General features: G+C 46.4%; 1 protein-coding gene across 3 annotated transcripts in view; it reads right to left on the bottom strand.

Moving 5' to 3' along the window:
• ZC3H7A (zinc finger CCCH-type containing 7A) overlaps positions 1 to 12,309 on the bottom strand; it is a 32,730-nt gene extending 20,421 nt beyond the window's left edge. The window contains exons 1-3 of one of the 3 annotated variants that reach the window (XM_074322858.2): positions 12,175 to 12,309; positions 1,336 to 1,437; positions 396 to 435 (exon numbers count right to left, since the gene is read on the bottom strand). In XM_074322858.2, the coding sequence (XP_074178959.1) occupies positions 396 to 435; positions 1,336 to 1,403 (108 nt within the window). In that variant the 5' untranslated portion in view covers positions 1,404 to 1,437; positions 12,175 to 12,309. Of the gene's footprint in view, positions 1 to 395; positions 436 to 1,335; positions 1,438 to 1,557; positions 1,579 to 6,931; positions 6,950 to 12,174 lie in introns of those variants that run through there. The other 2 variants (XM_074322859.2, XM_019715159.3) reach the window with 2 other exon arrangements.
• Between the last annotated feature and the right edge of the window lie 499 nt (positions 12,310 to 12,808).

Below are 12,808 nucleotides of genomic sequence, written 5' to 3'. Positions count from 1 at the left end.
GTTAAAAGTAATTTTCAAGGGGCTCAAAAGATAAATCAACTCAAAACAATACTAATAGAGGAAAGAAAATATAGGACAAGTATCTAAATATGTCAAAAAAAACAAAAACAAAAACCCCAATGCCGACCTATGTATAAGGGTCAGCACACCTTTTCTGCAAATGCCCAGATAATAAATATTTTAGGTTTCTGTCCGCCATGTGGTCTCTGTCCCAACCACCATATGTTGTATAAGCAGCCATAGATAATACATAAACAAATAGTATGTCTGTGTGCCAATAAAACTTTATTTATAAAAGCAGACAGTGGGTCGGACTTGGCCAAAAAGCCTGCGTTTTGCCGACCCTTGCTATACACTATAATTCACAAGCTACTGAAAAGCATTCCAGTCATTACCGCATATTGTTCCTGTGTTCCTGGATACGACAGCGGTGACCTAAGAAGAAGAAACAAATTCATTTTAATTATCAGGCTTCTATCAGGATTTGTTCGTCCAGTCATCTAAAAAGTGAGGTTCCATTAGCTTGCCACTGGTTCAAAGCACATTTGATTATTTATTTGTTTGTCTGTTTGTTTATTGGAATTTTTATAAGATTTTATTTGAGCCAAACTGATGACATTGCTGGGAAGCAAGATCTCAAATACGCCGCTCAAAGCACATTTTAAAGACCTTCTCCTTCACTACCATTATTCACGTATAACTATGGCCACCTAAAATAAATAAATAAATAAAATCTAGAAACTATTTCTTTGTATAATTATTTCCCTAAGGACATTTTCTTTTCAAATCTACTTCTACTAAAAGAAGGCTTAATTCTTCACATGCCAAGAAAATTTAAAAATAGTACAGAAGCAGCAATGCCATTTGATCCAGTTTACTGTAGTGTAAAGAGAAGGCTGGCTCCTCCCTGGAAAGGACCGAGAGGACTTCTGCCTGGACACGTCGACCCAAGCCACACTGTCTCCTCACTGACATGCCTTACGAAGGTCAATTACAGACTGAGCTTCTCAACAGAAATGTTTGATCACAAAAGCCCTGTGTGTCGACAGCTGTTCACTTTCATTTATCGGAACTGTTCCTATGAGATTACGTTCAAATTCCTCACTCTAACATTTTCAGGGATGCTAAACAATTAATGACAGTCCACTTCAGAGCACAAAGAAATCAAAGGTACAAGAGCAAAACCGCATTGCTGGAATGAAAACATCTGATTTCTAACCTGAATGAACAGGACGTATGATACAGGACTAAAGACGTCTTAACCTCTGGAAATGTTTAGCTATGTAATAAAGAATTACTAGGGGACAAAAACACAGGTATGAATTAAGCTCTTACTGTATAAACTGCAGTCCTTCCTTAATGTTCTGCTGCCGTTTTCTTCTCTCCTCGGACACACTGGACATGTTATCCCACACACCCACTTTCTAAGTGAGCAATCTGGAAAGAAAGAAGGCACAAAATGACACCAGGCAGCAGGGCTCCTGGACCCCAACTGAAACAACCGTAATTTGAGGGCTTGCCACACAACTTGTTGTGGACATGTCCATCTCTGCCGACCTGAATCTAGGGTCCTCGACACCAAGAACCTTGAGTTCTCTGTGTGGTCCCCATTGTCAGGCTCACAGAGCGTAAGGTTTTTACCCATCCTCCTTTAGGTTAAATGGCCTCCTAAATAATCTCCGTGAAAGAGTCACTGCTCTCCTCCCCTCTTCTCTCCTTCAAGCCACAGCTTCTGTTCCTCCCCTTCCTAGATGCATGCGTACGCTGCCACTAGAACAGTCTCAGCCTTGTTTGGCTTCTGGAAGCTCTCCAAAAGTGAAAAGGTTTCACATCCGCTTGCTTCCAAGGGAGTCCGACTTCCTTATGAGCAGATTCTAAATCTTATACTTGTTTTGTTCTAGACTTCTGAAATAATCCTTGTTGCTACAACTGATAGAATAAATGCAGTTACTTTAACTGGAATTTTCTGGAAGGTAAGGGTTTACCTTCCACATAACAATGGCACATGTCAACATATGTCATTGCTGTTAGCATCTACCCCCACTAATTCACGTTCATGAAGCAGTTCCCAGCAAGTTACAGGAGAACCACTGGGAAGAGGCCTGTGGGAAAACATCATCTCCCAATGTCCTAAACCAGGGTTTTTCAACTTCAGCACTCTTCATGTTTTGAGCCAGATAATCCTTTGCTGTGTGGGCTGTCCCCCGGTATACAGTAGCACGTCAGCAGCATCCGTGGCCTCTACATGCCACATGCCATAGTACCACCTCCTCCACCGCTTGTGACAACCTTAAACTTCTCAAGATACTGTTAAAGGTCCCCTGGAGGGGGCGGGACACATCACCCCAGAATGAGAACTACTGCGATCTAACCCTAAGACATCTCACCACAAAAACCATGTATGTGGACCCACGTGACAATCAGGGAAATCACACCCATGTTCCAAGTACAGAGCTGAAACGTTTTAGTTTCATAATTGCTTACCATGGTAGTTGTGCTTTTAAATCGACCTTTCTCAAAGTGTAGGGTGGGGATGGAGGTTGGAATGTCCCAAAGGTTGACAATGGGGGCTAATTCTTTTTTCATCTTTTAAACACTGTCAGTTCTAAATATTTTGACCTCATACTTAAAAGTTGGTACTTAAGTGTTTATATGTAAAAGGAAATGACATCTGGGATTTGCTTTAAAATACTCCAGCAACTAAAAAGAGGGGGTGGGGCATGGGGATGAAATAGCAGGACACTAATAACTGGCAATAAGTACAGGATTCTTTCTATTATTGTCTTTACTTCGTATGTTGGAAATTTTCCAAAATAAAAAGTTGTAAAAGCCCAACTTTTGATGTAAAAGACCAACTTCTGACGCTGAAGTAAAATGGCATTACTTCTGAAATTTGCTTTTAAGATAGTCGAGCTTAAAGGGGGACGGGCAGGTAGAAATAAAACAAGAACACCAAACACAGGGGTAACTGTGCCCGCTGCACCGTGGGGAGGAACATGGGAGTTTGTTCTGCCCTCCTACTGGTACAGGTCTGACCATTTCCATGATAAAAAAATTTTAAGTTCATACTTGTACATACACAGTTATTTAAGGAGGCACTATTTGTAAAAGAGAAAGATGAAAAGTTCACTCAACGTCTATCAAAAGGGAAATGGCTGAATACATTGTGCTGGGTAAGAAAAAGAGACAAGAAGCATCCACAATACGACCCTGTTTTGTTTAAAAAAACACACAAAGCAACCAAAGCAAAAAACTCCTGAAGCAATCAAAGAAAACTATAGCATTCGCTGGCAACCTGGAGGCTGGCACGCGGATGGGACAGTGTCTTTTCACTGTCTGCCTTTAAAACTTTTGGGGGCCTTGTAAATGAATTATGTCAGGGAAAAAAATTAAAGTGTCAAAAAAAGTCTGTGTAGCCTCTGGGCCCTTCCTTGAGGAGATGACTTCGGGGACCACCAAGGTGTTTTCTATTTTAAGGCAGGGCCAAGGTGGAGTGAGAACCTTAGGGCTCACAGGCACCCAGAGTCGCACCTGGGGTCCACAGCAGTCAGCTCACAGCACTGGGACAAAAGCAAAGACACCAAAATGCAGGAAGTGTTATTCCGTTCTCTTCAGTGACTGGCATCCCTTTCTCCCCACCTCTATCCAGGCAGGTGAGGAATTCATTTGAGGTTTGCTCAAAAAGTAAATCTGTTGACGAAGGGACTCCTGGGTAATGATAACCTGCCAAGTTAACAGCCTCAGAGCCGTTTCCCCAGAAAACCTTGAACCTCAACTCTTAGGGACAAAGGGCGGGTGGCAAAGAGTTGCCAACTCAGGTAAGTGACACAGACTCTTAAAAGCATGAAACCCACATTCCTTTAGACGGTCAAAGATTTGGGAACGTAATATCAGGTATCTTTTGAAGAATATTTTACATTTTGTGGTTTTTCCCCAAAATTTTACTATGACAACTTTTCCATACACACTAAAGCTAAAAATTATTTCACAGTGAACCCCGGATACCTACAGAGCATCTATATTCTCACTACTATTTGGCTCTATTCATCACATCTGCCCATCCTTCTGTCCTTCCATCAACTCGCATTATTTCCATAAATTGCAAAGTGAGTTATGTTATAATTCAGCCATCATAATTCACCCCGGGACACTTCAGCATACATACCAATGCCTGGCATTCAACATTTGTTTACAGGTTTTTTTTGTTTTTCTTTTTAAGGTAAAATGCACACATTTTAAGGCAAGTTTTGACACATCATACACTCATGTAGCCCAGACCCCAGTCATGACATGGACCTTTATGTCCCTGTCACTCCTCACACCCCTCCCAGCCACCCCCTTCCCCAGACCCATCCCAAGCAACCGCTGTTCTGTTATTTTTTCACCATAGGTTAGTTTTACCTGTGAAATAAGCCTCCCCCACCTCCCGTCTTGAAAGAAAAAGATCTATGATTTATATACCATCTTATTTTTGGATCCAGTTAAAATCTGGCCTCAATTTTAAAGTGAAAAAGAATTTGATGTTAACCCAACAGCCACTTTCCTTATTCAAACACATGACAGGTGTCCATCCCTTCCCTGAAACTGGGATTAGCTGACCTGTAAATGTGAAAGCTCTGGGGCTTTCTCAGAGCCCCTTCACTCCTGTCACTCTCCCCTTGGGGGCCTCCCGCACTGCCCAGATGGCAATTAAATACCCTCCTCTAGGGCCTTGCCAATTCCCCACATCCATTCCCACGCACAGCTTGATACCCTGTACCTATGCGACAGCTCTGCTTGGATGTCTCACCGACATCACAAACTGTTTGAAAAGTATTTTAATATTATGACAGTGAAAAGGAATGTCTCCTTCCCAACTCTGTCACTCAGCCACCCATGTGCCCTTTCTGAGGGCAATCAACCATTGTTATCAGTGTCTTCTGTGTCCTGACAGTCTGTAGAACATTGAATCTTGATAGTGGTGGAGGTTACATGAATCTCCATGGATGATACTACACACACACGCAGAGCGCATGTAACAACTGCTGAAAACCGAGTAAGGTCTGTCGTTTGGTTAACAGTATTATACCCATGTCAATTTCCTGGCTTTGCTGTCACACTACATTCATGCAAGATGGCACCACGGGGGGAAGCAAATGAAGGATTCATGGGACTCTATATACATTTGCAAATTCCTGGAAGGCTATAATTATTTCAAAATAAAAGTTAAAAACAGTCCATGCGTATGTTGTTTTTTATACAACCTGGGGCTCCTAACGTGTTCTGCACCTTGCTTTTTTCACACAGAACTGAACCTTGAAGGTCATTCCCTATCAGCACCTAGAAAGCTGCTTTATCTTTACCAGTTGTGTAGCCGGTTCCAGGAAATGGCTGGACTGTAACCTCACCAGGCCTCTAGTGATGGCCATTTTGGTTGCTTCCAATCTTTAAGGTTCACCAGGCACACAGGACATTTCATATATGTGTATCGTTCGTGTTTATTTTGCCAGCTGCTGCCCAGTTCCACCAAATGACCCTACCCAGCTGCAGTGCTCTGGGCTAGTTCACCAAGGAATTATCAGTGTTGTCGTGTCTGGCCACAAGGAGGTGAGAAACAGTGGGACAGTGTGGTGGGTTTTGTTTGTTTTTGTCTTTGTGTCATTAGTAAGGCTGACTATCTCTTCAAATTAAAGAGCCCATCTGCACTTCTTTTTCTGTGAATTGTGTTTGCTCAAATCCTTTACCCATCTTTCTTCCAGGCTGAGCTTTCCTTATTTGTGGAAGCGCTTTGGATGTTGAGGAAAGTCGTCCTTTGCGATATCACTCTTATTTCCCCAATTGGATGTCAATCTTTTGACTTTGATTGCAGTAGTTTTTAACAGCAGTTTTATTTTTAAGTAGCTGAATTAATCAGTATTTTCTTTTATGGCTGGGACTGTGACATAGTCAGAAATATCTTCATCACTCCGAGATTATAAAATAATTCTCCATGTTTTCTTCCAGTACTCGTATTGTTTCATTACAAATATTTTTTCCAAACACCGATCCACCAGTTTCCCATAAGGAGTGAGGCAGGGACATGTTTCCCCCCCAAATAGCTACCCAGCTGCCCAAGCATCGTTTACAAAGCGGCCCTCTCCTGCAGATACATGCAAGGCCACCTTTGTCACACAGGAAATTCTGAGTCAGTCTGTGACTTTTACTCAGCATTTCTAAGTTGAATGGTCCCTATTCTCTGCCCTCCTCCCAGTCCCAATCCTTTGCCCAATCTCACCTTTCCTGTAATGAAACCGCCGTCTGGCCAGTTGCTCAGACACCTGGCGTTACCCTCTGCTTTCTCTCACATGCCACTTCCAGTCAATGGACTGACAAAGCCTGTCAGTGACGCTGTCAAAACAGGCGCAGGGCATCCCAAACCTGACCTCCCACAACCTCCTCTGACACCCAGAGTGACACCATCTCCTGTGGATGTCGCAATCTCCTCCCCTTCCAGCCTGAACTCCTTAGCTCCTGTCCCCTCCGTTGCCCCTCCCCCACTCACCCCCTACACTAAACACAAAGGAATGCTCTTTTAAAAACACAAAGCAGTTATCAAAGCCCCTATCCGTCAATGGCTTCCCTAGGCACTTAGAGTACCACCTGCATCCCTTATCTCAGCGACCAGACGGAAGAACGACCTTCCCAGCGCTCTTTTCATGCCACCTGCACCCACATTCACTCACTCGCCTCCTGTCACACTGGCCTGTGGGGTCCTAAAATGAGTCAAGGGCTCCATGTTTCTGGGCCATAGTGCTTGCGGTCCCCTCTGCCCATAACATACTTCCCAGGCCTGCAGAGCTGGCTGCTTTTCATCCTGAGTCTTGGCTTAAATGTCACCTTTACAGGCCTTCCTGTACCACCCTAAATTGTCACCACATCCTACTCTCACCCCATTATTCACTTCAAGAGGTACCTTGTCAGGGCCTGGTGGCTCAGGCAGTTGGAACTTCATGCTCCTAATGCCAAAAGCTGCCGGTTCGATGCCCACATGGGCCAGTGGGCTCTCAACCACAAGGTTGCCGGTTTGATTCCTTGACTCCTGCAAGGGATGGTGGGCAGCGCCCCCTGCAACTAAGATTGAACACGGCACCTTGAGCTGAGCTGCCGCTGAGCTCCCGGATGGCTCAGTTGGTTGGAGCGCGTCCTCTCAACCACAAGGTTGCTGGTTTGACTCCTCGACTCCCGCAAGGGATGGTGGGCTGCGCCCCCTGCAACTAGAAATGGCAACTGGACCTGGAGCTGAGCTGCGCCCTCCACAAGTACAATTGAAAGGACAACAACTTGACTTGGAAAAAAATCCTAGAAGTACACACTGTTCCCCCAATAAAGTCCTGTTCCCCTTCCCCAATAAAATCTTTTTTTAAAAAAAGTAAAATAAAAGAGGTACCTTGTCTTTCTTAGTCCTGATTGTATTACAGTTCTGGGTCCAGGTCAATAAATACCTGACTGGAAGAATGCACAGGGTTTGAGAGCACAGGGTTTGAGAGCCCCCATGCCTTAAAATCTGGTAAAACTGTTCATAAAAGGGCAAGTATAACAAAAGAGAGTACCCTAGAGGAAATGACTGGACACAAGCAGAGCTGGCTACGGGGCACTCTGCCCCCAACCCAACAGGGGAACAAGTTAGGGAGTAAATCAACTAGAGACAATGACAGAGAGAAAAACCTGAAATCATAAACAATTCCTGAGCAGTGTGGTGATGACACGAAAAGCAAGTCAGATCCACCCTCTTCTCCTTCAATGAAAAGGAAATGGGGGCTGAGGGAGCTTTCAATGGTACATTTTAAAGGAAGAAATTCAATTAGACATGAATTTCATTAAACTGACTAACCTTTGTAAGCAAGAACGTCATCTTTCTGGAGCCAGCTGATTTAAAATCATTACTCACTCGAAAGTTTTATGTAAGGATGAAAGGTACCCTGGATCTTCACTGTAAATTCTTTAAGTATTTAGTCAGGGCCTGTTAGGTGCAACTCACTAAAGTCTAGTACAATGTACAGCGCTAGGAACTGGACGATGTGTTCATATTCGTGACGTTTAGGCCACCCACAGTAACTATAGGGAGCAGCTCCCATCTACAGAAGGCAGCCGGGTAAGTGAAATGTGATCGCAACATATGGCACAGAAATAAAGCTAACACTTAGTGCCCTTCCTGCATACCAGGCATTGTTCATAGTAAATCATTTAATCCTCATAATAACCTTCAGACATAGGTCCTATGAGGAACCTGAAGCACAGAGAAGTGACACGAGCAGTCCAGGATCACACAGCTAGCAAGTGGCAGAGCAGATTTCAAAGCCAGACAGGCTGGCTCCAAGCCTGGACTCTTTTCCTCCACTGTTCTGCACTGTACGTGCCAGTGCCGCCTGGAGGAGGGGGAGCACGACTAAGCTGGCCCTGGGCTGGGCTCTCGAAGGCAAATACAGCTCTGACAGTCAGGGGAGCACTTGAAAGCCACCCAAGAGGAATGGAATAAACACAGACCCGCACACACAGTGACGTAGTGTTCAAGGACAATCATTTTTAAAACAGTTTAGACAAAGCAGAGGGTTTGCACAGCAATACGGTGGACTGAGGAGTCAGGATACCACTCTAGGGAAAATCTTTACCTGGAAATCTGCTCTGCCTTACCATAATGTATTTAGATACAAAGAATAAATATTGAAGGGCCTTACACAGGACCAGAAAAAGTGCTGCAAGGAATGTGGCACCATGCGTGTATTTTGCCTTAAAAGGTATTCCGAAGTTTCAAGTGAAAAATTATAATTACCAGTCTGCTTTCAACTCTATCCTCAGACCCAAGCCTCTCCATGTAAGCGCATAAACAAACAAGTAAGTAAAAAGTAGTTAAAGTTACATTAGTACCAACCGTGTCTTGCAACAGTGTGTCAGCTCACTCTGGCAACACTTACAACAGCGTGTGGATACAATGAAACCCTCATGTCCACAAACCAGCAGAGAAACATTATTACAGACGCTCCACCACCGTCCTGCAACAGTATCTCTCCTACTGGATACTTTTCGAGACACTTTTTCCCTTTACTGAAAACAAAAAGGTCCTGATGGGCAGCTGTGTTAAACATCAGAAAGGTAATTTCGTATTTTTTGCTCCCTCTATTCATGTTGAAATTGCTGTCAGATACAACATGTGCCAACTGCAACATGTGCCTCCTACAATACCCAGCCCTGCTAAGGCACAGGGCACATCTCACCTCATACACCAACTCTGTATGGGAGGGATCAACAAGCAAGGTGTGGTCTTCAAAACAAACGGTTTTGCCCAGTCACCCTGACAGGCCCTCAGTGACATGCCCAGGAGTACAGAGGAGGCCTTCTCAAGGCCAGATTAATATCCTGTTCCAAATTCTGGTATTCTCATAAAATGCAAAGCATTGTTCTAAGTGCTTTACATGTATTAAATCATTTAATTCTTGTAATAACCTTCAGACATAGGTCCTGTGAGGAACCTGAAGCACAGAGAAGTGACACGAGCAGTCCAGGATCACACAGCTAGCAAGTGGCAGAGCAGATTTCAAAGCCAGACAGGCTGGCTCCAAGCCTGAACTCTTTTCCTCCACACTGTTCTGCACTGTACGTGCCAGTGCCGCCTGGAGGAGGGGGAGCACGACTAAGCTGGCCCTGGGCTGGGCTCTCGAAGGCAAATACAGCTCTGACAGTCATACACACACACACACACACACACACACACACACACACTTATACGGTGGAAAGTTCACGAACTTAATTGTCTGATATCATATACACATATATGTGTATAAAATTTAAAAATTGCTGCCTCTCTCTTACTAGTTCCAATTCATGGTTCCTGAGGCTTCACAAGATATGTGAAATTAACGTATATTAATTAACTAAACAACACACCGCTAAACTTGTAACAAAATAAAAAAGCAAATTTCTTGTTGGGCTAAAACCTGGTAAGGATAAATAGGCTTGTTTCTTTACATCAAAGAAAATCAGATTAACATTTTAATATTTCTCCTCCTAAAAATATTATCTAAAGTTTTTTCTTGACTTATAAACACTTCACACATTACAGAAAACAAATTTCACTTCCAATCCTAAGATGCTGGAGAAAACATATTTTCATTAAAACAAAACACTTCAAGATATGACCTAGAAAACACATTTGTGCACATCTAGAAAGCCCATTCTTGGGTCCGAAGCATCAGGTTGCAGACATCTTTTGCTTCTATGTGGTCCTTTACTGGAAAGCTCGAAACTTTCCAACAGTCACTCTCACCATTCCTAGAGTTGAGATTCTATATTAATTGATTCTCTCCCACTTACAACATGGATTTAACCCACATGAAATTGGCAGGTTTTAAAATCAATCAAAAATTAAGAATTGTGTAACAATATGGTTGACAACCACCATTTTTATTGGCAAAAACTGACAGTATCTGAGGCATGGGAAGGGAAAAGGGTGGTCAGGGCAAGATGAGCCAGCCCCCAAGTAAAGTCACAGTAACTGGGAGGAAGGCCTGAGGCTCTCCAGTTCATTTAGGTGGCAGAGGCCCCCTTCAAATTAACATGCTCTCTGCAGGACACACACACGAAAATATTAAAAATATTCAGCCTCAATAACTCACAATCGGAGTCGAACCTTATAGGATTATTTCCAGACTCCAACACACAGCAGATAAAGAAAAATTTTCAAGAAAATTCTGTCCATTCACTTGAATTATTTTGCATATTAGGTCAAGATCATCATTGTGCAATTAGCTCAAAACTTCAGTTCAGCTGAAGGTGAGAAGGAAGAGGCAGGGGCTTTCTGGAGAGCCTAGGGGACAGGAGGCCACATGCCATCAGAGAAGCAGGAAGAGATAAGCAGATGGCATAGGCTCCCAGCCACCCCAGCCCCATTCAGAGGCTCTGCTTGAGCACTGTCCAACAGAAATATAATTCGAGCTGCCTATCTAATTTTAAATTTTCTAGTAGCCACAACTAACAGAAGTAAAAAGAGACAGTGATGCTAATTGTATTAATATATTTTAGCTAACCCAATACGTTCAAAATGTTATCACCTCAACATGTATCATTTAAGCATAAAAAAGAATAATTTTTTTCCCCCCATAGTAAGTGTTTAAAAATCAGGTGTGTCTTTTTTCACCAGGAACACATCTCAGTTCGGTCTAACCACATTCCAAATGCTCAGGAGCCCCATGGGGCCAGTGGCCACCTTCCTGGGCAACGAAGGTCTAGTTCGAGCAGATCTTTGGTTTTTAAATACTTAACACGAGTACCTTCTTTCATCCCTAAGCATGGGGGTAGGGGAAAAATACCCAACCACTGATAAATTCACCCAATTAGGGCGCAGGCGCAACCTCTGGGCCCAGCCATCGCTCTCCAGCTTGACCACACCCCTGCGATGACCGTCCCTAACAGGAAATTCACGCTCAAGGCAACTGACAGGTCCTCGTTTTTTCAGAGTGGGTTCAAGACACCTAAGACCGGGCAGCCTCCGCATCCACCATGGACAGGAAACCGTTCGCCGCGCGTCCTGGATGTGCGTCCGGCGCCAAAAAAAAAAATAAAAAAAGGGGGGATTCACCCGAAATAAAGGAGCCACTCACTCCACGTGCATCCTTCCCGCCCCCAAACCCAAGCTACTGAACTAAGGGGCCCGCGATCATCGGAACTGACCCAAAGAATGAAAGAAAAAAAAAAATTATAAGTTAAATAACCAGAAAGGAGGTATCTGGTCAACGGAAATGCACGCGGGCATGGGATGGAAGGGAGCAGCACCCCTTTTCACCCCACGTCCCGGGGCCGCGACCCCCGGGTGAGCCCCCCGCTGCCACGAGGGGAGGGGACGGGACAGGACCCCGGGGACCCCGCGCGCGCGCCCACGGCCGCCCGACCAGCCGGGGCCCGGGCGGGGGCGCGCGCCGGGACCTTTCCCTCCCGGAGCGGCCGCCGGCCCTTCATGGGGGAGCCCGTCAGCCTCCCGGCCCCTCCGGGCCGCCACAGGGGACCGTGAGCGCCGCCCCTCCCCCGCCCGGCGTCCGTTACCGGCCGCGCGCGAGCACGAGGCGGCGGCGGGCGCGCGCCGGGCGGGGGGCGCCGGGCGGGGGAGGGGCGGCGCGCGGGCCGGGCCGGCGGCGGGGACGCGGGGCCCTGGCGGCGCCCACCTACCTGCGGGGACGGCCGCGCCGGCCGGCGGGCGGGCGGGCGGGCGGGCGGGCAGCGGCGCGGAGGGAAACGGGCGGCGGCGGCGGCGGCCCGAGCGCTCGCTCACAGCCTCCCTCCGCGAGCGGCGGCGGCGGCGGCTCCTGCGCCCGCGCAGCGCCCTCTGGCGCCGGGAGGCCGCGCGCGCCGCCCCGGAGACGCCGCCATTGGCTGCACCCGCGAGCGTCGGCGCCGGGGCGGCCGCGGCGCCACGTCGGGCCGGGCGGGGACTGGGGACGGGCGCGGGCGGCGGCGACCCTCGGCCCGCTCGGTTCCGGGGCCGCCGGCTGGAGCTGATACAGGGGCGACGCCGTGCGCGAGACGCCCTCGCGCTGCGAACTGCTGGGGCTGGACGTCTAGTGCGCATTCATGGGCGCCTTGTGCGTTTTTCCTGGGCAGCAGCCCCGGAACAGAAGCGCTGGGAGTTAGAACCGCGTCTAGCAGGGAACTGACCTAGTTTCGGGTACTAGGAGGCCTCCCTGGAGAAACTGTTTATTTAGCAAATGCTTGTCCAGTGCTTCCTACTCGGCGATTAGTAACACTTTGGAGGCTCAGAACAACCATTATTGGCCTCGTTGTTACAGATGAGAGGGAGCACGGA

Source organism: Rhinolophus sinicus, chromosome 10 (genome assembly GCF_057876585.1).
Source record: "Rhinolophus sinicus isolate RSI-liver-muscle chromosome 10, RSI-T2T, whole genome shotgun sequence".
Lineage (NCBI taxonomy): Eukaryota > Metazoa > Chordata > Mammalia > Chiroptera > Rhinolophidae > Rhinolophus > Rhinolophus sinicus.
Note: the sequence above shows the minus strand (reverse complement) of the source record. Positions and strands in the feature narration are given on the sequence as shown.